At 49.6% G+C, this 26804-nt stretch overlaps 1 protein-coding gene across 1 annotated transcript in view; it reads left to right on the top strand.

Annotated features, from left to right (window-relative positions):
* The first annotated feature begins 12017 nt into the window (after positions 1 to 12017).
* The window catches only part of HIF3A (hypoxia inducible factor 3 subunit alpha), a 31534-nt gene continuing 16747 nt past the window's right edge, over positions 12018 to 26804 (top strand). Inside the window, 8 exon segments of the mRNA XM_032614715.1 lie at positions 12018 to 12059; positions 17098 to 17288; positions 18400 to 18545; positions 20139 to 20223; positions 20772 to 20884; positions 21390 to 21598; positions 23069 to 23175; positions 23346 to 23493. Of these exon segments, the coding sequence (XP_032470606.1) occupies positions 12034 to 12059; positions 17098 to 17288; positions 18400 to 18545; positions 20139 to 20223; positions 20772 to 20884; positions 21390 to 21598; positions 23069 to 23175; positions 23346 to 23493 (1025 nt within the window). The 5' untranslated portion in view covers positions 12018 to 12033.

The following is a 26804-nucleotide window of genomic DNA, read 5'->3' as shown; positions in this document are numbered from 1 at the left end:
AAGGAAAAGACTGGGGCATCCTGGTAGGATGTAAAACCAATTCACTTGGGCATAAACAATAGTATGTTTTACTTGAATAAGAATAGACTAGAATACGGGAGAGTGTGCTGTGAACAGGATGCTGTGCTATACTGTTTAATGCACTTTCTTCTGTGACTGTGTATAAGGTACATAATGATGTAATATCTATTTTCCCCAGTGAGTCACAGACAAGTGGTTAGAACACTTGAGAAAAGAGAAGGTTTGGGAATCACCTCCTCTTTTCCTACGAATCACTAATGGACTTCCCTGGTGGTGCAGTGGTTAAGAATCTGCCTGCTAGTGCAGGGGACACGGGTTCAAGCCCTGGTCCGGGAAGATCTCACATGCGGCGAAGCAACTAAGCCCGTGCGCCACAACTACTGAGCCTGCGCTCTAGAGCCCGTGAGCCACAACTACTGAAGCCCGTGTGCCTAGAGCCCGTGCTCTGCAACAAGAGAAGCCACCGCAGTGAGAAGCCCACGCACCGCAACGAAGACCCAACGCAGCCAAAATAAAATTAAATAAATAAATAAATTTTTAAAAAAGAAAAAAAAAAAATCACTAACTTACCTGCCCCATCACGTGTTCTAATAAAGGGGTTCGAGAATTCCCTGGGGATCCAGTGGTTAGGTCTCCATGGTTTCTACTGTAGGGGGCGCAGGTTCCATCCCCGGTCAGGGAACTAGGATCCTGCATGCTGCACTGCATGGCCTAAATGAATGAATGAATAAATAAATAAATAAAAGGGTTCATCTCTCTGGTCCTCAGTATCAGGATTTTCCTGGAGGAATGCAAACCTGGTTGTCTCGACCAAAAAGAGAAGTTAGGCCGGGACTGGATCCCAGCCAGGGTGAGAGACAGAAGCACAGTCCCCAGGCCAGCATCGGGGTTAACATCTCTGTGGAGGGAGGAATCCAGCCCACCCTCCCTGGCCTGGAGTCTGATCTCTCAGGGCAGCTGAGTCAGGCCCTGCGGTAGGAAAGTGGAGAGAGATCCTGACACTGCAGGGGAAACTCAGAGGCTGTGCTGTTAGGGGGGCAGCGGGGACCAGGCCAAGGCTCGAAGGACGCTGAGAGCCCCTGATTTGACAGTGATAAGGCTTTGTGCTGGCATCGTGCTTCTATCCCTTCTCAAGTGTCATAAAAGCGGTTACACACAGCACTATGCAATCTCACTACCGGCTCCCTCAGAGGCCCCATCCTATTCTGCTCACCTTGGTCCTCTCTGTGTGGGAGTGGCTCTGTCTTCGCTCCTGAGCCCAGCTTCGTGAGGCAGGGCCGAGGCTGCTGAGTGGAAGCTGTCTCAGGTTGGGACTCTCTGCTTTTGCCATGTCTAAAAGATTCTGGGTTTCTGGACAGTAAGGGTGAGATCAATTGGCCAGTTATTGAATTCTCTCAACCCGCTCCCTGGATTCAAGCAAGATAGTGACCTGAGGTCCCATGCTGGTCAGTGATACAGGCTGGAATAGAACTCAGGTCTCCTGAATCCCAGTCCAAGAGCCTCCAAACCCTCTAGGAAGGACAGGCTGGACCTGGTCAGACACCCCTGAACAAGACCTGGCTTGTCCTTCCCACAGCTTTTAGTCAAGGATGGCAGAGCTGGGCTCCTGGATGTGAAACCCAGGAGGATGCTGTCAGTTCTTGTTTTTTTTAAAAAAGATATTTATTTATCTATCTATCTGCACCAGGTCTTCGTTGCAGCATGTGGGATCTAGTCCCCTGACCAGGGATTGAACCTGGGCCCCTTGTGTTGGGAGCGCAGAGTCTTAACCACTGGACCACCAGAGAAGTCCCCATCAGTTCCTGTCTTCATGTACTTCTTCGCTGGATTCCCCTTTGCCCTAGGAATAAATTGATTGAATCTTCCTCCTGGCAGCATCTAGGTGTTATTTTTATCTGGACACAGGGAATCTCTCCCAGGAAACAGGCAGGAAAGTGGTGGACTTTCAGGATTACAGAGAGAATGTCAGGTGCGTAGTAAGAGGGGCTGGGGGTAGGAAAATGACCTAGAGAAAGGCACTTGTTTTCTAGGACTTACAAAGACCTTTGAATGCTTTCGTTCATTTATTTATTTATCATGCCCTTGGGTCTTTGTGTCTGCGCCTGGGCTTTCTCTAGTTGTGGCCAGCACGGGCTACTCTTCATTTTCAAATTGTATGAAAAACTGGTTAGAATGGCACTAGATATATTTTTATATATTGCAGCATTTTATTTTTTTATTATCAAGGAAGTGATATTTTAATTGTCCTAACATCTTTATTGGAGTATAATTGCTTTACATTGTTGTGTTAGTTTCTGCTGTGTAACAAAGTGAATATATGTATACATGTATCCCCACATCCCCTCCCCCTCCCCCTCCCTATCTCACCCCTCTAGGTGGTCACAAAACACCGAGCTGATCTCCCTGTGCTGTGAAGTTGCTTCCCACTAGCTATCTATTTTACATTTGGTAGTGTATATATGCCAATGCTACTCTCTCACTTCGTCCCAGCTTACCCTTCCCCCTCCCTGTGTCCTCAAGTCCATTCTCTACGTCTAGTGCAGCATTTTAAAAAGAAATTCTTCCCATCCAGGAGTATGATCTATTTTACAGTATTTGGTAAGTATCTTCCTCAGGGGAGTATTATGTGGTATTGTCTATGGAAGATAAAGTAACAATTGTCTGTCTTTACTTCTGGATTTACACAGAGGACTTTTTAAGAAAGAACTTAATTTGCATAGACATTCCACACCAATGTATGAAAGTAATATCATTTTTTAATCTTTGTATTTTTTTAATTTAAATTGGATGGAGTATAGCTGATTTACAATATTGTGTTTGTTTCAGGTGTACGGCAAAGTGATTCAGTTATACATATGATTATATCCGTTCTTTTTCAGATTCTTTTCTTTCTTTTTTTAAAAAGTATTTATTTATTTATTTGGTTGCACTGGGTCTTAGTTGTGGTGGGCTCCTTAGTTGCAGCTCCAGGGCTCCTTAGTTGTGGCAGGTGGGCTCCTTAGTTGTGGCAGGCAGGCTCCTTAGTTGTGGCATGCGAACTCTTAATTGTGGCATGCATGTGGGATCTAGTTCCCTGACCAGGGATGGAACCCAGTCCCCCTGCATTGGGAGCGTGGAGTCTTATCCACTGCGCCACCAGGGAAGTCCCCAGATTCTTTTCCCATATAGGTGATTACAGAATACTGAGGGACTTCCCTGGTCCAGTGGTTAAGACTTTGCCTTCCAGTGCAGAGGGTGAGGGTTCGATCCCTGGTTGAGGAGCTGAGATCCCACATGCCTCAAGGCCAAAAAACCAAAACATAAAATAGAGACAAATATAAAATAGTAACAAATTCAATAAAGACTTTAAAAATGGTCCACCTCAAAAAAAACCTTTAAAAAAAGGAATATTGAGTAGAGTTCCCTATGGTATACAGCAGGTCCTTGTTGGTTATTTATTTTACATGTAGTAGTGTGCATATATTAATCCCAAACTCCTAATTTATCCCTCCTCCCCACCTTTCCCCAGTAATATCACTTTGAAGTAAAGTGAGAGGTATTAATAGGCTCAAATTATTAAAAGTAATCAAAGTTAATTTCATGGATAATGAGACAAATCATAATCACGTGTCACTGGAAAGGATGCAATAAGAAGACTGAATCCCTTCTGCGGCATTCCTACCAGAGGTGTATATCCTGTAGTGAATGATGAGAAAACATCAGACAAACCCAAATCGAGGGATGTTCTACAAAATAACTGGTCTGGGACTTCCCTGGTGGTCCAGTGGTTACGACTCCGTGCTTCCACTTCAGGGGACGTGGGATCGATTCCTGGTCCGGGAACTAAGATCCCACATCCTGCGCGGTGCAGCCAAAAAATAAAATGATAATAATAAAATAAATAATAATTGGCCTGCAAGCTTCAAAAGGGTGAAGACCATGAAATTCAAATAAGACATGACAATTAAGTGTAGTGGGTGGTTCTGACTTGGGCCCTGTTGTTATAAAGGGGGACAATTTTTGAAACCTGAATGCAGTCTGAGGCTTAAAAGGTAGTGATGTATCATGTGAATTTCCTGATGTTGAAGGTAGTTATGTAGGAAAAGTGGCCCTTGTTTGCAGTAATTACGCACAAAATATTCAAAGGTGAGGTGATGAGGCATTATGTCGGCCACTTACCCTCAATGGCTCTGGAAACCAAAGCGAGGTAATAATATTTGTCTTATAGGATAGATGTGAGGATTAAATGATATGATGTGAAATCTTGTAACATTCCTTGGCACATAATATTTCACTAAATCGAAGGTGTTCTTGTTATGTAAAATCAAGACACTAAAAATATGTAATCAATGTGACCTTTACCTGTAGCTATTTCTTCACAAACACGCATGCACACACTTTTTAGGTATGTATGTTTGAGTGTGTATATCATCACATCCACCAGGGGGCGCGTCAGGCTTAGGTTACGGCTTCATTGTTTTTTAGTTTAGGTAGACCACTAGTTCTCATATGCTTTGGTCTCAGAACGTCTTTATACTCTTAAAAAATGTTGAGGACCCCCGGAGAGTCTTTGCTTGTGTGGGTAATATACAATATGGTGTACTGTTCAACCAGCCTTCTGAAAAAAGTCCATGATACGATGTTTCTATGGTGTAAATACTTCACCATGGCCCATTTCATGCTATCAAAGTTTTAACAACTGGTACACATGATCCTAAATTTAACAATTCACTCTCCCAAGTCAGTAAGGGCTGGCACCAGCACACCATAGGGTAGTTATTCATATTTACCTTATATAAATTTAAACTGATAATTTTTAAAGATTTATTTATTTATTGAAAAGTAGCAATGATAAATCCATTACATGTTAATATCAGAGTAATGATATCAGACATCACATAGCTTCTGGAAAACTTTACCTTATAGTAGGAAGAAGAGGAAAGCCAATAACATCTTAGTATTCTTATGAGGATGGTTTTGACCTTGTGGAGCTCATGAAAGGATCTCAGAGACTCCCAGGGGTCTGCAGACCATACTTGGGAATCACTGGCTTAGTAATATAATATAAAATAAAATAATATAATATAATATGTCTTAAATCTATTCAATCCAGTACCCTCTTTAAAAATAATAGATTTTTATAGTATTCCTTTTATTACCAGGAAACAAAATTCATGTACAGCATAACTTATTTGTACATATAATCTCTAACTTAAAATTATTGCAGTACGTTATCTGTAGTTTAGAAAAGAAACAAAAGAAAAATACACTCTAGAATCCTTTACTAGACATGTGTGTTTAGGAATGAAGCATGTGTTTGGTTTTTAGAAAGGTGGTTTGTGTATATGGCATATATGAGGTCAGCCCAGCTAGGTTCAGGGTGGCTCCTGGAATCAAACAGATCAATATTTCCGCAGTGAAATGTGGGCTGTTTATCCCACCACAGTGGGATAAATATAGATTACCAAAATAGCCCGGGTCGGGTCAGGTTTTGCTGTCAAGTACACTAGACAACAATCTCTCCTTTTCAGAGCTATTTGGATCCTGGAATTGTGGATGACTGATGGTGAGCCTGTAATCTATGATTAAATATGAAGTGTTCCATTAGGTCAGTGTTCTCAGACACTACAGGGCCCGATGTTCCTGCTTTTGATGAATTATAAGTTTAGATTTAAGGTGAAGAAGACAAGACTCAGTCAGATTTTTATCTTTATATTTGACATTTTGAAATAAGGGCTAAACAAAAAACATTCGTATGTCTATTAAGAAAGAAACCAAAACAGAGTGACCAGCTAGATTGTCTGGGATTCAAATACCCTAAGGAGGGAGAATGTGAGTGATATGATTCTCTGACATGGTGAGCACTCCTAATACCAACTTTTGCCCCAAATAGGGTATGATCTTCCCTTGATTCACATGTAGTTGCTTTCCTGAAAAATTCAGAGTGTATTAAAATAGTGTAAAATTTTTGCTGTTTATATGTAAAATGGGAGCCACTGTAGCCTAAGATGATCCTTAACAGATTCTTCCTGCACCTACGAACTCGGGCAGGAACCCAGGAAACCCCTCCTGGTCTGGGCTGCACAGTGCATTGCAAGAATCTGGGTTCCCTGGCCCTGGCCACCAAATACCAGAAGCCCTACAGATTTACATACATCTCCCGGGACTGCCCCAGCTACTGGGTCTTGCTCACTGAACCCTCAAGGAGGGATGTGCCAGGGAGGTGGGGTCTCAGGGCGCTGGGAGGGGCCTCCTGGCCTCCCAGAGTGGAGCGACAGATTCTCCTGCAGGGGGCGCCAAAGCGCTGAGCACGCGAGCAGGGGACTCCGGCCACAGTGCAGAGGCGGGGCAGTTACCTGCGTCTACACCAACATACACATCAGCGTCTGCATAGGGAACCATGACATGCAAGAGACTTTTACATGTGTGTGATTATAGTCGTGCGTGTGTCTCACATGTTTTATCGATGACAGGTGCCCTTATTTACAGAACCCAGATATGTGTCACTATCTGTGTGTGCAACAACATGCATCCACGTGCTAGCATCAACAAGCAGGCTCACATCAAGGCATGCCTAATGCCAAGACATATATCTTGACCATGGTATGTACTGACACGTCTATTTGTCAGAATCCACGTGTTGCTACTGACTTGTGTGTTAATGGCAGCCTGTTACGTGACACCTATCCTATATGCGTGACATCAAAATGCACATGGACATGTATGCATGTGGACGTGTGGGTAGTGACCGTGCCTGTCTGAGCCTTGTCTGTCCACCCTCCAGGATGGAGCCCCTTGGCTGGCAGGGGAGTGGAGATTTGGAAACAATCATCCAATCTACCACAGGGTATATTATTTTTTTATTAAATGCAGTTTTCAGAAATGACTCTCTGAGCCACAGAGAAGTTAAATCACATGGTCAAGGTCACACAGCTGGCACGCGATGGAGCCCAAAGGCTGGCTCTACAACCATATACTGAAACCACGAAACTATAGGAAAATAATGGAGCCCACCTAATGGGGCTGTCGTGATGTTCCAGTCAAAGCAGAACAGCACTGGGCACAGAACCCTCGCCCTACTTACGTCCATCATCTGATTCCAGGTTGGCCTTGGCTTGAGTTTGGAGGGATTTTCTGCCCCTGGCCGTGTTCCAGGAATGCCAGCTGACCTTTATAAACCCATACTATGAGGAGTCAGAGCCAGGGGAAGGGAGAGCAGAGAGAAAATCGGATCACAAGAGGCAGCAGTAGAGAGGTGAGGAGCAATTCCCCCCAGTCTTGGGCAGTAGGGAGGGTGAGTCTTACAGAGGTGAACACCAGCAAATAAAATATCTGAGCAGATGTACAGAAAACAGCAGCCGGAGATGCTGACTTGTCAGATTGGGTGTGTGCCTGGTTCTGGGGTTTTGTTGCTGAACCCTATTTCCCTGTCAATAAATCAAGCATTTTTTTCTCCAATATCCCAAAGCCTAAGACTCTACCTCCACGGTGCTACTCATAGCAGAGCTCCAAGATGTTCTATAAAGAGTGTGGGAGATATTTCTCCAAAATGGCCACAGTAATATTTCCAGTTCCACGTGCTCTTCCTGTGGAAGCTTGACCTTTCCCATCAAGAAGTAGAGTCTGGGGACTTCCCTGGTGGTCCAGTGGTTAAGACTCCATGCTTCCAATGCAGGGGGCCTGGGTTCGATCCCTGGTCAGGGAATTAGATCCTGCACGCTGCAACGAAGATCCCGTGTGCCACAACTAAGACCTGGTGCAGCCTAATTAATTAATTTTTTTAAAAAAAGAAGTAGAGTCTGTTTCCCTCCACTGGGCAGGACTTTGTGATTGCCTTGATGAAAAGAAGTGACACTGCATGACTCCCAGGGCTAGGTCATAAAGGAGACACAGCTTCTGCCTGTCTCCTCACTCCTTCTCCCTCTCCCTTGGGGCTTGGCTGCCATGATGTGAGGAAGCCCAAGCAGCTACATGGAAAGGTCCCATGTAGATGTTCCAGCCACAGCCCCCAGGTGAGGTCTCAGCTGACAGGCAGCATCAACCACCGGGCATGTGACTGAGGAAGCATCAGATCATTCCTGCTGACAGTCTTTAAGCTGCCCCAGCTGATGCCAAGTGGAGCAGAGATGAGTTGTCCCCACTGAGCCCTGCCCAGATTGCAGATTCATGAGCAAAATAAATCTCGTTTGGGTGGTTTGTTTTGTAAATGAGAGAGCTTCCAGTTCTTTCCAACCTTTGGGGAAAGAGGACTTCATTCAGACCTAACTCAGATGTCACTTTCCTGCTCAAAAGCCTTCTATGTTTCTATCTCCCTCAGGGTGAAAGCCAACACATAACCTAAAAAAAACTCACCCTGCATGATCTTTCCACACCACTGTCCACTTCCTCCCCACATCATCTCTCTGATCTCATCTCCCAATCTTCCCATCCATCCCTCTGCTCTAGCCACACTGGTCTCCTTGCTGATCCCTGAACTTACCAGGCAAATCCCACCTCAGGACATTTGCACTGTTTTTTTTCCACCGTAGATTAGCCTTGCCCATTCTGGAACTTCATGGAATTGAAATCACATAGTAATTCTCTTTTGTGTCTGTCTTCTTTCATTCTGCATAATGATTTTAAGATTCATCTGTGTTGTATGTGTATCAATAGTTCATTCTTTTTTCTTACTGAGTAGTATCCATTGTATGGGTGTACCACAGTTTGTTTATCCATATCAGTATAGTAATATGTTGATGGGGGGGTGAACCGCAATATCTTTTCAATCCGTCTCCTCTTCTTTACCCCCATTGCCCCTTCTCTGGCCCAGGCATCTCTTCTTTACACCCAGATCTGCACCCCAGCCTCCCTCCTGTTCTCTGACCTTCAGTCTCAGCCCTGTTATCCACTCTCCACATGGCAACCAGAGGAATCTTTTTAAGGCACATATTGTGTTCCTGTCCTGCTCAAAACTCTGCCATGGCTCCCCAGTGCTCCCAGGATATTGCCCAAACTTCTTTCACGGCTTTCAGATCTGGTTTGATCTCACCTGCATGCACCATTCCACCACCACTGCCCACCTCCTCTCCTTACACTCCACATTGTAGCCACAGGTACCTTTCAAATATCTCAAGCTCTTTTTTTGCCTCCAAGCCATTGCATTCTCTTCCCTCTGCCCAGAATACTTTTCTCTCTCCCTCTCTCTCTCTCTTTTAATAAATTTATTTATTTTATTTATTTATTTTTGGCTGTGTTGGGTCTTCATTGCGCGGGCTTTCTCTAGTTGCCGCCAGCGGAGGCTACTCTTCCTGGCGATGCGCGGGCTTCTCATTGCGGTGGCTTCTCTTGTTGCAGAGCACGGGCTCTAGGCGTACAGGCTTCCGTAGTTGTGGCTCGCAGGCTCAGTAGTTGTGGCGCACGGGCTTAGTTGCTCCACGGCATGTGGGATCTTCCCAGATGAGGGCTTAAACCCGTGTCCCTTGCATTGGCAGGCGGATTCTTAACCACTGCGCCACCAGGGAAGTTCTCTCTTTACCTTCTTCACTCTTATTCATCCTTCAAGTCTCTGTTCAGAGGTCTTCTCCTTAGGAAACCTTCTTGACAACCCCCCTAGGCTGGGTGAGGTGCCTGCACCGAGCTCCCATAGTTCCTGGTGGCTCGGATCACTTTGCATTTTAATAATGTAAAGCTCTCCCCTAAGCTTCAGCTCCAGGAACAAAACTTGTCTCTCCAGAAAAACAAGAATATATCCCTTTTTTTAAAAAAAATAATTAATTTATTTAGTTTTGGCTGTGTTGGGTCTTCGCTGTCGTGCACGGGCTTTCTCTAGTTGCAGCGAGCAGGGACTACTCTTCGTTGTGGTGCACGGACTTCTCATTGTGGTGGCTTCTCTTGTTGTGGATCACGGGCTCTAGGCGTGCGGGCTCAGTAGTTGTGGCTCGTGGGCTGTAGAGTGCAGGCTCAGTAGTTGTGGCGCACTGGGCTTAGTTGCTCCGTGGCATGTGGGATCTTCCCGGACCGGGGCACAAACCCGTGTCTCCTGCATTGGCAGGCGGATTCTTAACCACTGTGCCACCAGGGAAGCCCCAAACAAGAACATATCCTTTTAGCAAAAATTGGAAATCATTTCGAAAAACACATTTCCCATATCACCTTTGCTGCCAGGAACCATCAAGTGAAGTTTAACACTAACCTAGATCATAGATGCCTGGCACATCTGTGTATACAAGTTTTAGTCCTGTTTTAATGTTTGTTTAACAAATGTCAATTTTCCTTGGGCACTGTAAATCCTCAGATTGGCTATCTGCTATGACTCAGATAGCCTCTGCTTCCTTGGATAGGACCTGCTTCTCCTGCAGCCCTTCCTAATTTTGACCTCTCATTCGCATGTCTCTGTACTGAGGCTCAGGAGATATTCTCTCAGTTTATCAAGATTCTTTTGGGGGTAAGCAGCTGAAATCAACTCAACTAATCTAAGCACAAAGTAAATGAATAAAACAATATTTAACAACAAGAGCAACAACCAAACAACCCATAATGGTTCTAAGATTAAAATGGACTTCAGGTATGGCTGGATCCAGGCACTTAAGTGCTAGTATTAGGACTGTCTTTTACAAACTTTCATTTCTGCTTTCCTCTGCATTGACATTCAGCATAAAGCTTCTTCTTTCATGGTAACAGAGCCCCATGAGCTCCAGGCTCATATCCCACCAGCTTGGCAACTCCAGTAGAAAGAGAACCTCTTTTGTGATAGTTGCAGCAAATGTCTCAGCGTTGGTTCTCACTGGGCTAGATTAGGTCACATGCCTTCCCTGAACCAATCACTGTGATCAGAAAAACAGAATAAACTGGCTAGGTCTAGTCCCTGGAGCTGGTGAGGGGAGGATTATGGCCAGCCCTATTCAAATTAAATAGACTGAGAGGGGAGAGAAGTGGTTCCCCAAAAGAAAACTGAGTGGGACACTAGGGTGGGCAAAAACCACAGACTTCTGCTATAGTGTCCTCTTCCCTGCCCAAAGCTGCATCCTGAATATTGGTCTGCTATAGATTAGAACCCAACCACCACCAACACACACACACACACACACACACACACACACACACACACACACCCTGTTCCTTATCCAATTGTAACACTTTCACCACTCCTTGGTGACCTTGTGCCTCTCCCTTCTTACTTCATTGGTAGAAAGATCATTTCTCCGCTCTTTTGAAAAGTGGGTGTGATTGAGTTTTACATATTTACTTGACATAAACTTGATCACTCACCAGTGAGAACCTGAAAACGGAGTTAGAGAGGCAAGGAGGTGGGGCTGGGGTACAGAGGGTGCCAGACCGGAGGAGTGGGGAGCAGAGGGATTGGGCACGAGATGGAGGGGTGAAGGTGGAAGGAAGGGGCTCGGGACTGAGAGGGAACGATGGGATACAGAGCGGGGAGGGATTGTAGAACTGGGGTGGGGTCGGGAGTTGGGGGCGGAGAGGAAAAGCGGAGGACTCAGTGGATAGGGAACGGGTGGAGGCGGAGCTGGGCGACTCAGGAGGCAGGGCTGGGCCACTGGAGGGGGTGGGATTGGAGGTCGGAGGGGCCCACCCGGGGGTAGGAAATGGAGGAGTGAGCCGGGGGTGCGAGTTAGAGGGTGGGGGCTGGAGTGAACTAGGTGGGTTCAGAAGAGTACTGGTGTCGGAACTTGGCGGGAGATATTGGGCCAGAAGGCGCGGCCAGCCGACCTTGCTTGCACCGCGCTGGCGACACTGCTGAGAAGTCCGCGGCAAGGAGTGTGGCTGGGGGGGTGGGTGGGTGTATTCCACTGCACCCGCCCCCTCTACACCCCCCCCCTCTCTCCCCCCCCTCCGCACCCCCCCTCCGGCATTCCAAGTCTTCGTCTCTTGTCCCGCCTCTTTCATGGAAGTGACAGACCGGTCAACCAACCAGAGCCGCGGGCCGGGCGCTGCGCAGCCAACCGCTCGGCGGGGGGAGGAGCTGGGGAGGGGGCTCGCAGGACAGGGGAAGGGGCTAGGGGCCTCGAAGGGCTCCGCAGCGGCGACTGGCGAGTCATGGCGCTGGGGCTACAGCGCGCAAGGTACTGGGCTTTGGGGGTCAGGAATGATAAGAATTGGGGGGGCTCCTCTTCCAGCGACCCCTGAGCCGGGTGGGGAAGGCGCGGGTGCAAGCCTAGGGCCACTCGGGCGCGCGGTTGGAGACACATCCCCGCCGCACCCTCCACCCTAGGGGACTGCAGGGGTGGGGGCATTTCCCCAAGTCCAGGCTGCCACGCCCCTCTAGCCAGGAGCGACATCTGGGTCGTGATCCCAGATTTCCTGCTGTTCCGGGTTCGCTTCCCCTCCTGACTGGGGTTGAAACTCGGGGTCCCCATGGAATCGGGGGTGGTTGCATTTGAGCAGTTCCCAGGCTTCTGCGGGAGGCATTCTCCCTCCACATACTGACCCTTCTGGCCTCCGAGCCCCCAGAATTGAGGTTGTTCTTTGACACCAGACCCCTAGGGTCCTAGGGGATCCGGGGTACCCCCAAATTGAGCCTTCCCAGATATAGGGAGTCCCTTGGAATGCGGAGTCAGCTTCTGAGTTCAAGAGAAGAGAGATCTTCTTTAACTGGACCCTCCCTGACAGTCTCCCAAACCTTGAGTTGCCTAGAAATAGGCAGAGATGGTCACCTTTCAGAAGCCACCTTGGGACCCTTCCCAGGGGCCTTTTGGAAGGTAGGGTCACCCTCTTTAAGAACAAGAAAACAGCCTGACCCACTTCCCAAAGTCTAGCCTCTTATCTGACTCCTCCACTCCCACCCAGTCCCTGTGACAGTGGGAAGGGGCACCCAAGCCTTATTTGGGGAAGACTCCAGCGAGGGTGCTGTGTCTGATTCAGTGCAAGCTGTGGGAAGCGCCCCCTGCCACAGAGCCCAGCTGGGGTCATCCCGGACAGGTGGTGGGTTTCTGTGTTCCCTTCCCAGCAGGTGCAGATTTGCTGGGGCAGCACAGGGAACTCGTGCTCTGGGTCCACTGCCAGGGGGTCCTATCTGGCCATGTTTTCATGGGACCCCCGGAAAATATCCCACACCCTTGGTTTCTCTTGTCCAATCTGAGGCGTTCAGGAAACCTCACCCCCTTCCCTCCTCCCTGGCTTCGCAGGTCTGATTGGATCCTTCCCCACCCCCATGTTTTCACTCCCCCCACTTATACACCCCCCAATTCTATTCTAGTCTCTGGCTCTGGGCCTGCCAGGGAACTCTATCCCACCCCTTCTAGGCCAACCCTGGTCTAGCCCCTCCCAGCACCCCTTCCTGCCTAGGTGGGGGCCCCTCTTGGCTGAGCTGGGGCACTCCCCCCTCCCCATCCAAGGCCAGCCCTCTCCTGTGGTGTTATCCGAGCCCACGCACCACCCACTCATAACTCGCACCCAGATCCCAGCCACGCTCCATCCCCTCCTGCACCCCTAGGATGGCGCTAGGGCCAAAGAGGGTCAGGGTGATGGTGAGTGGGCCCCCCATACTCCCTTACCCACTTCGCTTCTTCCATCCTTGCCATCCCACCCCAGGCAAGGGTGATTCTTGGGAAGTCCCTGATGGGCATTCGGCCCAGGGTGCCCCTCGGGTCAGAAGGTTCCCAGAGAACATAGGGCTTTGGGTACAGGCACCCCACTGGATTATCATGTCCTTAGGAAGGAGCAGAGTCAGGGGTAGAGAGACTCCCACTGACCCCTACCCCAAGTCCCTTCTCAAACCCAAACCCTCTCAGGCCACTTTGGCGCAATGCCAAGAGGAGTCCCTGCATGTATTCAACCTAAGCCCCCACCCAAATCCTCTACACTTTTTGCAAGACCCCCAGTACCCAGCTGAATATCAGGAGAGAGAGGCCCAGGAGCAGCCCTGAACGTGGGGAAGGGTGTCCCCGCTTCTCCATGCCTTTGCTCTCGGGTGGCAAGTTCTTCAGGGCAGGGAAGAGGTGGGCTTCTCCCTCTCCTGGTTGTGGGGGGGGGCACCAAGCCCTAGTCCCCATTCCCAGGCCTTACCCTGGGGCCTCCCAGCCTGGCTCCACCCCCGTTCTCTACTGGAACACAGAGGAAGGGTGGCAGGGTTCCAGCTGCACGTCCCAACCTGGGCAGAGTGCCAAGGGGATGGACCAGGGCTGGGCTTGGGGCCAGCTGGGGGGACTGGCCAGCTGGGGAAATCTGGAGGCAGCAGTGGTGGGACAAGGGGAAGGGACTGGGGCCAATGGACAGAGGAGGGGTAGGACAGGGGTCCGTTGGGTGGCACGCCCACCAAGGCATGGCATTTAAGAGCACAGGCCTCCAAATCAGGGTTCAAATTGCAGATCACCCGCTTCCTGGCTTGTGTGGCTTTGTGCCAGCAACTGCTCTCTGAGCCTTAGTTTTGTAGCCTGGAAAATGAGGGTTATACCTCCCCTCCCCTGCACCCGCTCAAGATGAGAAGCAGTGAGGGGACAGATCTTCGGGGCAGGATACCCGATAGGTGAGCAATAAACTGTGTTCAAGTCCGACAGGGTTCTGGGTAGAAGCAGATACGTGGTCAGACTAACAGAAGCGTTGAGCGTGGTTGCGCATTGGTGGAGGGCCTTGGGATTACCAGCTTGATTACTTGGCTGGGTGATGCAATTGCTCAGAGCCTTGGTTTCTGACTCTGTAAAAGGGAGATCACTTTTCCAGGTTCTTAGGGTTTGTTGAAAGGATTTGATGGGGTCTCTAAGCCCATGAGTGTTGATCCACCAAAGCTATCATTATTATTAGTATCACTATGATTTAGTTTTCTTCCCAAGGTGTCGTTTAAATCACGTTTGTACTTGCAGACATACACACACCACACCATGGGGTTACCACTGAAGCCCGAGGGTTTCTCCAGTGCCTACGATGCTCCTAAGCCTTCCATCCCTGATGTGGACAAAGGGGAGATAATAAAAGTTGAACCTTTATATAGCACCAACCAATTGCCGGACCCGGTTCTAAGCCCTTGACATATATTAACTCATTTAATCTTCACAACAGCCCCATGAGTTTGTGCTGTTCTTAGGCTCCGGGAGGCTATGCAACTTGTCCAAAGTCACACAGCTATTAAGTAAGGGAGTTGAGATTGGAACCCTGCACCAGAGGAACTAGCCCCGACTCTGTTTAAAGGGAAAGGCCAGAGACCGGGCATCTGTGGAGCAAGTGAGAGGCCACACTTCCTGTCAGAACATCCGGAGAACAGGCTGGGAGCTAGAAGGAGGGTCCCGCTGTAGCCACCAGCTAGCTTCTTCTATGGAGGGAGGAGTCATTTGGCCACAGAGAGGATTATAGAGCCCAGCTGCCCAGGAGGTGGGGGGCCAACCCCACCCCCCAACCCCGTTCCTGTTCCTACTCCCTGTTCCCTCTGTCTGGGCCCCCAGCTCAGTGAGGCCCGCCCACCCCCACCCTCTGGGCAGGAAGACAAACAGGGCTGGAACAGAACGGGACAGGAGGACGGAATGTCCCCTGGGCAGAGCCGGACTGGAGGCCCCTGCCCCCCATCAGCCAGGAGGGAGGGGATGAGGGCAACTGCTGGCTCCCTCCACCCAGCTGCCCCCTTCTGTGCCTCCCACCCACTTGCACTGAGGAGTTCTTTCCCATCTGGAGAGTCCGGAGAGTCCACTCCCCTCCCTCCATCATGCCTGTGGGTTGGGCTGCAGGTCTCATGCTTGGGGGTGAGGTTGATGCCCCAGAAGTGGCCTCTGGCTTTTAGGAAGGGGCAGCTTCCCCTCCTAGAGTTTTGCGTCCATGGAGGTTGGCGGGGACGTCACAAGAAAGGAATGAGAAGAATAAAGGCTTTGGAACTTCACTGCCTGACTTCAAATCCCAGCTCCACCACTTAATGGCTTTGTGACTTTTGGGGCAAAGGACTTGACTTTCCAGAGCCTCAGTTTCCCCTTTGTGAAGTGGAGGTTTAAAGTGCTCTCTGCCTAGGGCTTTCTTAGGATTGAATGAGTACACATAGGCTGAGTCCTTACTTAGAGCAACGCCAGACCCATAAATGCTTAGCAACTTATAGCTGCTTATTAATGGTTTTATCAATAGTATCAATATAGATAAGATTACATATACTATACTATATGTAACATACTCTATAATTTTCTTCCCCAAAACTATAATTTGGATTCAGACAGACCTGGAGTTTGACTTTTAAGACAGTGGCAGAAACAGGGAGAAGTACTGAAATCTGGAGATAAACCCAGGGCCATACAACAGAGGAAACTGAAGAGTTTAGGAAGACCAGCGTTCAAACCCTGGCTTCACTCCTTGTGGGCAAGCACTGCACCTCTCTGTGCCTGGGCTTCATCTGTTCAATGGGGAAAATGTTACTACCTTCCTTCTAGGGATGTCTGAGCTAAACGGGTTAATGTAAGTTACACACTTGGCACGGGGTCTGACCTAATAGTAAAGCTGGCTAAGTGGTAGATATTTCTGAAAAAAATGACACTCATCCTCTCCTCCCAACCCCACATGCAGAATTCAGGCATTTGAAGTGGATTAAAGGGCAGAGATGAGTGGTGAGCCGTTGGCCCTGGGGTTGGTTTGCTGTGTCACCCTGGCAGGGCCCCTGTTGGTGGGTCGTTGGACTTTGAGATCTGTACTCCAAGATTCTGAGGACTCAGCTCAGCTGAGGAGGGGAAAGGGCAGAAGAGGGGGTTCTGGGAGGCTGTAGGGCAGGGGGCCTGGGGGGCTGCAGGCATCTTCTTGCGCCCTCCCTTCCCTGGCTCCTGGCCAGCTCTGCCAGCCCCCTCCCAGCCGGAGGCCTCCCTGTTCCCCGGTCTTCCCAAGCCCGGAGAATAAACAGCAGATAAGTCAGGGAGGGGACAGAGCGGCCCTGGGCACGCCTTGGAGAGGAGTGAGGCACCGGAGGGCAGCATGGGCTGGCGCCGGGACAGATAAAACCTGAGGCAAGGAGCGACTCCACAGTATAATCCACCCAGGCCCAGAGAGCTCCGGCAACTCGCCCGGGCCACACTGCGAGGCCAGCACAGTCGCGGCTCTGCTCTCTCTGAACCCGAGACCCATGTGGCAGCAACCCACGTGCTTGTCCCATCCAACTCTTTCCCTTCCCGGGGCGCCGCCAGTGAACGCTGCCCATGCCCGCAGGTCGAGCACGGAGCTGCGCAAGGAGAAGTCCAGGGATGCGGCCCGCAGCCGGCGCAGCCAGGAGACCGAGGTGCTGTACCAGCTGGCGCACACGCTGCCCTTCGCGCGCGGGGTGAGCGCCCACCTGGACAAGGCCTCCATCATGCGCCTCACCATCAGCTACCTGCGCATGCACCAACTCTGCGCCGCAGGTGAGGCCCGCCCCCGGGAATTCCCACCTCAGCAAGACCCCGCCCTCGGAAAGGTACATCCCAGGGAGGCCCCTCCTCCGGGAAGCCTCATCTCCACAAGACCCCGCCCCCTATGTCTTCCCGGCGAAGCCCCACCCCTCTGGAATCCACTTAGTGGGAGAGGCCCCGCCCCTTCAGGTTCTGGGCCAATCGGAACCCAGTTTCTTAAGAGTCCCCGCCCCCTTAGAAGTCTATCATTTGTGAGGCCCCGCCCGTTGGAACGCGCCCTTGGGAAGCTCCGCCTCTTTAGAGTTAGAACCCTAGGGAATAGGAGGCCGGCTAACTCCCTAAGGCATCTGGACCCTTAGGATTTGGTCTCCTGAGAGATCTTCTCGGCTAAGCTTCCCTCCCTTATAATCAATATCCCCAGGAGGCTTCACTGCCCAATATTTAATTACTTGAGAGAGTCCCACTTCCCCTCCTCAGGTCGCTAGTTCTATTGCTCGTCCCCTTTGTAGCCATCCCCTTGAATTCCCTCCCTGTTAGAATTCTCTGTAGGACGCCTTCACACACACACACACACACACACACACACACACACACACACACACACACCCTTGGAATCCCAGGACCCTGAAAAGCTTTTATTATGGGGAAAGTGAACTCATCCTCTGGCAGACTCTGCCCATTAGATGAATTCTGCCTCCTTAGAATTCTGTTGCTTGGGAGTCCCTGCTTCTTTAGAATCCCGCCGATCTGGAAGGTCCTGCTCCAAGAATTCTGAACCCCTGGGAAGCTTGGCCCCCTTGGAATTCTGACTCCTCCTAGGCCCCGGCTTCTTAGAATTTTGACCCCTAGAAATTTCATCCCCTTAAGATTCTACCCTCCTTAGAGTTCTGTTCCCTTAGGAAACCCCTATCTCCTTAGAATTCTGTACCCCTGGGAGGCTCTGCTCCCTTAGAATTCCAGTTCTTGGTGGTCCTGCCCTCTTCCTTGGACCCCAAGCCACTGGGATGTGCTCCACTCACCTGGAGGTACCTATAAGTTCCTCTGAGTGAAGGAAAGCAGAGGGAGGCTAGCCAGGGTGGCCTTACCGCTGACTAGAGATGCCCCATCCTGGTCCGGACACCAGGGGAGTGGAACCAGGTGGGAGCAGGGGGCGAACCACTGGATGCCTGCTACCTGAAGGCCCTGGAGGGCTTCGTTATGGTGCTCACCGCCGAGGGAGACATGGCTTACTTGTCAGAGAATGTCAGCAAACACCTGGGCCTCAGTCAGGTAAGAGGAGCTGCCTGCTTTGTGCAGGTGATGCTGGGATACAGAGGTGACCAGAACCACCTTAGCCCTATTTTTACAAGGCCCACAGTGCAGAGGGGAGACAAATATGTCACCAGACAGGAAGATTCAGAATGGTCAGGGCTGGGGTGGGGCAGCCTAGGGGGCTGTACAAGCCGGGGGTGGAGGGTGGTACCTGACCCAGCCTGGGTGGGAATTGAGGGCTTCCTGGAGGAGAAGACATCTGAGCTAAAACCTGAAGGGCTTAGCCATTCAAAGGGTATGGAGAATGGATGGGATCAGAGAAGACTGGCAATGTACATGGCCAAGGGAACAGAATATGCAAAGACACAGATGTGAGATAAAACAGCATTTGGGGGAAATAAAGACATTAATCCAAGCTAGGTGCAGAGTGCAATGGGAGAAAGTGAGAGAGAAAAGGCTAGAGAGGACATAATTTAGGACCAAAATAGAAGGTTTATCTCTAGGGCACTGTGGAGCCATGGAAAGATTTTAAGCAGGGGAGAGGTTGTGTCAGAAAGGTGGAATCAGAATTTCATTTTATTTAGAAAGATCCCTCTAGGTACTGCACAGAGATAGAATTAGAGGGAGTGAGACTAGCGGCTGGAAAATCCATAAGGAAGTGGATGCAGGGCCCCAAGTGGGAGAAAAGAAGTAGGATGAGGGGCCTGGGGATGGGAGGACAAACAAGAGACATTTAGAGAGTAGAACCAATTTCAGCTGATCCTTACAGCAATACCATTCTTCTTCTTAGCTCACATAAATGGGCTCCACAGTTGGCATCCCTTCCTTTCCCCTGCCTTGTTATCCCACTCTTGGTACCAATTTCTCTGTTAGTTTGAGCTCTTGGGCTCAGATAGGTGAATGTCTCAAGATCCCAAAGCTCGGAAGTGGCAGGGCTCGGATTCACATCCAACTACAAGATCTCACTCCTCCCCTATTCAGCATTAGCTCTGGACTGTGGGCTCTGTGGGTCCCCTTTCATCTGTGTCACCTCCTCCCAGCACCAGTCTCATTTCCTGAATTGAAATAAGGAGTTGGGTCTTGGGCTTGCACAGCAAATGGAATTTGAATAGGGTCTCACCTCAGGGCCTTTGCACTTGCTGTTCCCTCTTTCCGGAACACTCTACTCCAGAGAGCCACCTCACTGGCTTTGTTCAGCAATTTGTGTAAATGTCACTTCTTCAAGAAACTGTCCCTGACTACTGCCTCTAAGATAGCGTCCCATCATTTCATCATCTTACCTTGCTTTAGTTTTCTTCATATCATTTAGTATATTGTTTTATGCATGTGTGTTGTTTTGTTTGTTCATTGGCTATCTCCCGCCACTAGCCAGTAAGCTCTGAGAGGCAGGGATTTTGTCTTCATAGCCACTGCTGTGCCCATACCATGTAGAAGAATGCCCAGCAAATTATATGCCAAAGAAAGGAATGAATGAATGAATAAGGAGACTGGGGAAATAATCCAGCCTCATGAATTAGGGCAGGCTGATGAGGATGGGAGGGAGGAGATGGGTCAGAGGCCCTGGTAAAAATGCTTTTCCTCTAAGACACCCCCTGCTTCCCTCCCTCCCAGCTTGAGCTGATTGGACACAGTATCTTTGATTTTGTCCATCCCTGTGACCAAGAGGAGCTTCAGGACGCCCTGACTCCCCGGCAGAGTGAGTCCTTGGAGATCTCTGCCCCCGAATTACAGAAACTGAGGCTCCATCCTTTCTTTTTTTTTTTTCTTGTGGTACGCGGGCCTCTCACTGTCGTGGCCTCTCCCGTTGCGGAGCACAGGCTCCGGACGCGCAGGCTCAGCGGCCATGGCTCACGGGCCCAGCCGCTCCGCGGCATGTGGGATCTTCCCGGACCGGGGCACGAACCCGCGTCCCCTGCGTCGGCAGGCGGACTCTCAACCACTGCGCCACCAGGGAAGCCCTCCATCCTTTCTTCAGCATATCTTCTCCCCCTCTGAAATACTGGACTGAGAAAAATGGGATGAGGATGATGTGGCCCTGCCCCAGGGGAATACAGGGACATGGCTGCACCCCGGGGGTCTAAAGGAGCATAGCATACCCCGTGGAGACCCTCTCTGGGTCGGAAGTCTCAATTTTGGGGATGAGGCTGGGGAGAGGTTAGTAACCAGGGTGCTGGAGGGACTGGGCCCTGTCCCAAGCTGCCCGGTGACCTGCTCCTCCCCCCCCCCCTCCACGGCCCTCCTCAGGCCTGTCCAAAAAGAAGCCGGAGGCCCCCACCGAGCGGTGCTTCTCCTTGCGCATGAAGAGCACCCTCACCAGCCGCGGGCGCACCCTCAACCTCAAGGCGGCCACCTGGAAGGTGGGCAGGGCCTGGCCTGGAGGAGGGCAAGGGACCTGCTGGGGCTGGACCTGAGCCCTAAAGTTCTCACAGTGGGTTGGAGTCCGGGAGTCTCCTGGGCCAGGGATCCAGTGGGGCATTCTCAGGCTGGGTCTAGTGCATCCTCTGGGTACCTAGGAGGTTGGGGATCTGGGGGTCCTTGTATCCTTTCTTAGTCTGGGTCTCTGTGAGCCTGGGGCTGGGGGTCCTCAGCATCCTGGGCCTGGAGTCTCCATGGGGTTGGAATCTGGGGTCCTCAGAGCTCCCTGAGTCTTAAGAATCTAGAGATTGTCAGAACCTTCTTAGGTTGGGTCTCTGTGGGGTTGGGGTCTGGGGGTCCTCAGAGCTCCCTGAGCTGGGTCTCTAGAATCCTCAGGGGTTTCTTCTTCTCCGCTCCCTGAGGGGAGGGGCCTACAGGGATATATCTCCCAGCCCCTTGGGTAGCCCTAGGCCCAGGTCCATCATTGCCTCGCTCCCTGCCCACCAGGTACTGCACTGTTCTGGACACATGAGGGCCTACAAGCCCCCTGCACAGTCTTCCCCGGCCGGGAGCCCCAACTTGGAGCCCCCCCTGCAATGCCTGGTGCTAATCTGTGAAGCCATCCCCCACCCTGGCAGCTTGGAGCCCCCGTTGGGCCGGGGGGCCTTCCTCAGCCGCCACAGCCTGGACATGAAGTTCACCTACTGTGATGAGAGGTGGGCAGGAGCCAGGGGCCCACCCACCACCTGCCAGCCTGGCTCCTCTTCTTCCTTTCTGCCCAAGTTCATTCACGTCTCCTCTCCTACCCCCCAGCTGCTCTCTCTGCTCTGTTTCTATCTCTCTGACTCCATCTATCTCTGTCTTTGTGTATCTCTCTGTCTCTGAATTGTCTGTGGGTCTTCGTATCTGGGTTCGGACTGCTTGGGTTCAAATGCTGGCTGTGCACCCTTGGCCAAATGACTTCACCTCTCTGTGCCACACTTTCCTCATCCGCCCTATGGAGTGATAGCAGAACCTACCTTGAACAGTTGTTCTGAGCATTCAGTGAGTTGCCTGGTACAAAGCATTCTAGAAGTGCCTATTTTTAAAAATCATTATCATCATGATTACTTTTTATTTCTATTCATTCTTTTTTATCTTTCTTTTTGTGACTTTCTTTCTTTCTCTTCCCCTCTCCTATTTCTTTCACATTCTCTTTTGTCTTTCTTTCTTTCTTTCTTTCTTTTCTAATATTTATTTATTTATTTTTGGGCTGCCTCGGGTCTTAGTTGCGGCACCCGGGATCTTTCACTGTGGGGTGTGGGCTTCTCTCTAGTTGTGGCACACGGGCTCCAGAGTGCGTGGGCTCTGTAGTTGCGGCATGCAGGCTCTTTAGTTGTGGCACACAGGCTTAGTTGTTCCGCGCATGTGGGATCCTAGTTCCCCAACCAGGGATCGAACCTGCGTGCCCTGCATTGGAAGGCAGACTCTTAACCACTGGACCACCAGAGAAGTCCCCTTTTTTGTCTTTTCTTTTCATCACTCTTCCAATTTTTACCTTCTCTCTCCTCCCCTATTAGTTTCCTATGGCTGATGTATCGTGTTACCACAAACGTAGTGGCTCAAAACAATACAAATTCTCTATCTCAGTGTTCTGGAGGTGAGAAGTCTGAAATGAGTCTTATGAGGCTGAAATCAAGGGCTATGTTCCTTCTGGAGGCTCCAGGGAAGAATCTGTTTCCTTGCCATGAAAGCTTCTGGAGACCTCCTACATTCCTTGGCTTGTGGCCCCTCTCTCTACCTTCACAGAGCATCACTTCAGCCTCTGCCTCCATCATCACATCTAGTCTCACTCTGATCACCTACTCCCCTCCTATAAGGACTCCTGTGGTTACACTGGGCCCACCCAGATGATCCAGGATCATCTCCGCATCTCAAGATCCTTAACTTCACCACATCTGCAAAGTCCCTTTTGCCGTGTAAGGTAGCATATTCACAGGTTCCGGGAATTAGGACGGAGACATCTTCAGGGGCCATCATTCAACCGGCCACACCCCGTTTTCTATTTCTTACTCTCCCTTTCTCTCTGTTACAACCCTGTCTCTCTCTGTCTTGCTGGCTTCATCCCCGTGTCCCCCTCTCCTTCCTTTCACCCACCCTCCACTTTCGCCAGTTGAACTGACCGGGGTCCACTGCACCCACTTCAGGATTGCGGAGGTTGCTGGCTACAGCCCTGATGACCTGATTGGCTGTTCTGCCTATGAGTACATCCATGCGCTGGACTCAGATACAGTCGGCCAGAGCATCCATACCTGTACGTGTTCAGGTTCCGTTTCCAGTGCTGCATGGCCCCAGCCAACACCAGCTGCCTGCTTCCCCAAGTCCCCAGGAACCTTCTCTTCCCTGGCCCCTTCATACCCAGCACCCTGCTCCCACGGCCTTCTCTCCCCAGTTGCCCTAACCCCTCCCCATGCCCCTCCCCAGTGCTGAGCAAGGGCCAGGCAGTAACGGGGCAGTACCGCTTCCTGGCCCGGAGTGGTGGCTACCTGTGGACCCAGACCCAGGCCACAGTGGTGTCGGGGGGCCGGGGCCCCCAGTCTGAGAGTATCGTCTGCGTCCATTTCCTGATCAGGTAAGCGGGAATGAGGTGGGGTGGCTGTGTGTGGTTCTCTTCTGGTCTGCATACGTGTGAACAGGTGTGTATGTGTATATGCACAAGTGTGCATGTGTGTGGTGCACACGTGTGTGAGGGAATGTGCGCAGGTACACGTATGTAGAACATGTGTGACTGACCACACACGTATCTGCATGTAGACACAAATGTGTGTGAGCGTGTAATTTAAACTAAAAGGATTCTATATTCAAGTTAAAATAAGAAATCTAGCTGAATCTTGGGGGCTTTTTTGTGCTTTTTAAAAGTTGATGTGTAATTTACATAGAGAAGTTTCATTCTTTTTGGTATACGCTTCTATGAGTTTCGACAAGTGCATGGAATCGTGTAACCCCGAGCATAATCAAGCTATAGAGTAGGGAATTCCCTGGAGGTCCAGTGGTTATGACTCCACAGTCTCACCGCCAGGGGCCTGGGTTCAATCCCTGGTCAGGGAACTAAGATCCTACAAGCCACGCAGTGTGGCCCCCCAAAAAAAGCTATAGTGTAGTTTCATCACCCAAGAAAATTCTTTCATAGTGAACCCCACCCCACCCCCCAGTCATCTCTGGTAACCACTGATCTGTTCTCTGACTCTAGAATTTTGCCTTTTCCAGAATGTCATGTACACGAAATTCTGTAGTATGTAGCCTTTGAGCCTGGCTTCTTTCACATAGCCTAATACATTTAAAATTTATCTACGTTGAGGTGTGTATCGATACGTTCCTTTTTGATGCTAGGTAATCTTCTGTGGTGTGAATATGTATGGACCACGGTTTATCCATTCACCAGTTGGAGGGTATTTGGACTGTTGCCTATTTTGGGCAATTACAAGAAAAGCTACTGTAAACATTCTCGTCCAGGATTTTTTGAGATCATTTCGTTTCTCTTGGGCAAACACCCAAGGATGGAATGGATGGGTCATATGGTCGGTGTATGTTTAGCTTCCTAAGAGACTACCAAACTGCTTTCCAGAGAGGCTGTACCGTCTTGCATTCCCATCAGCAACGTGTGAGGGTTCCAGTTCCTCCACATCTTTGCCAGCATTTGTATTGTCTGTTTTTGTCTTGTTTTGTCTTCATTGGGTGACATTCTAATGGGTGTGTAGTGGTGAATCTTTCCCGCCGCTTCCATCTTGCACCTTAGAAGTTTTTCACCATGACAACATGGTGACGAGGGCGGCAAATGATCACCTAAGACGGAGACTTACAGCTTTTCTTTGAAGATTATCTTCCAGGACATGGCATTCATTTCTAAAGCCATAGGAGTTTCCCTGGGTCTTTTTGATCAAGAACAGATTGTATTAGAAAACAGAGGTTGGTAACAGGAATATTCATCTAAGTCTTCATACACAAGAAAACAAGGCTGATCATCCTTGGAATGTTCTCTCCTTAACACCCTTTCAAATCAGAATCTTTGAATAACTTGTAGCCTTGGGGAGAAGTCTCCTCACGGTCAGAGCTAAGGAGAGAGGACCCGCCCCCATATCTTGCAGCAAGCTCCTTTCATTCATTATGAAGATTTGCCTTTTGATGGCCAGGCCCTGGAATTTCAATCTGCCTCGAGTTCAGTTTTACTGGCAGAAAATGGGTGAAGAAAGAATAGGTGTTTACTTAGTAACAGTGAGATGAGAAGCATATGGTATGAATCATGCTTAGTGCTGTGTACATACTGTGTGGTGTGCAGCTGCGTGGCTCTTTGTGCGTGCCCAGGTGCTGACACTTTGTAGAATCCATCCTTCCACACCTAAGCCTCCTTCCGTTGCAGTGAGCACCTGCTCCATAAAAATACAACTCACTTGCACGGGGCACTTACAACATTCCAGGCCCTGGGCTTTGTGCTCACAACCACCCCATGAGGTATAGCAATTATTTCGATCCCCGTTTTTGAGGAGAGAAAACTGAGGACCAAAGAGGGGAAGTCATTTGCCTGATGTCACACAGCTAGTAACTGTCAGAGCTGGGTTTTGACCCAAGGTTGGTCAGGAGGCTACACTAATAACCACCAAACCACACAATCTCTTATTTGCTCAAGCCAGAAACCTAGGAGTCTCTCCTGCATCCTTTTTCTCATTCCCTCCTATCCCCATCCACTCTGTCCACCTCTGGGATAGATCTTGAATTTGTTTCCCTTCTCTCTGTCTCCATGGCCACCATCATCTCACACCTTGTTTATAGCATTAACCTCCTAACTGAGATCTAAAGCTGGTTTGGATTCCACTGATCACACAATTGCCGAGGTCAGGGGGCAGGTTCTGAAATACGAATTGGTTCATGTCTCTCCCCTGCTCAAAGCCCTTCTGTGGTTCTCCAGTATCCAGAAGAGAAAGCCCAAAAACCTTAACATGGCTCTTCAGGCCCCGTGTGACCTGACTCCTGCATGCCTCCCCTTATCACTCCAAACTTCAGGACCTTTGCACGTGGGGTTTCCTCTGCCAGGATGCTCCTCCCCCTTCCCTCCTCCTCTTTCTCCTGAATGACGCCCACTCATCCTTCTGGTTTCAGCTCAGACATTACTTACTGCGAGACCCTTTCCTGAACCCCTACAGGAGGTCATATCTCCCCATTTTCCCTCCTGGTCCTGTCCTTTTGCTTCAGAGCAGTTAGAACCATTTGTAATTATTTATTTGTGTGTTTAACCAGGCCTTCTTCCTTGATTGCCCTTCTCAAAATTGCATATCTCCTTCTTCGCCTTTTTTTCCCCTAATACTTACTGTCCTATAGAAGTGTGACGTGGGAATTCCCTCGTGGTCCAGTGGTTAGGACTCCAATGGTTAGGACTCTGCACTTTCACTGCTGAGGGCCCGGGTTTGATCCCAGGTCAGGAAAGTAAAATCCCTCAAGCCAGCCCCGTAGGAAAAAAAAAAAAAAAGTGTGACATGAGCCACATATGTTATTTTGAATTTTCTAATAGCCATTAAAAAAGTAAAAAGAGGGGGAAAGTGGGGGGTGAGGGGTGGGGGATGGGATGAATTGGGAGATTGGGATTGACATCTATACACTAATATGTATAAAATAGATAACTAATAAGAACCTGCTGTATAGCACAGGGAACTCTGCGTCACTTTGCTGTGCAGCAGAAACTAACACAACGTTGTAAAACAACTATACCCGCCCCCCCAAAAAAAGTAAAAAGAAACAGGTGAAATTAGTTTCAATAATACTTTATTAAATACAATAATATATCACATCAATAATACATTGTTAAATCAGTAATACATTATTAATTAATGTAATTAATAATACACTATTAAGTGTGTTATACATTGTAATACAGGTAGATGGGCGTGTATT

This window comes from Phocoena sinus, chromosome 19, assembly GCF_008692025.1.
Source record: "Phocoena sinus isolate mPhoSin1 chromosome 19, mPhoSin1.pri, whole genome shotgun sequence".
In the NCBI taxonomy this organism is placed as follows: Eukaryota; Metazoa; Chordata; class Mammalia; order Artiodactyla; family Phocoenidae; genus Phocoena; species Phocoena sinus.
Note: the sequence above shows the minus strand (reverse complement) of the source record. Positions and strands in the feature narration are given on the sequence as shown.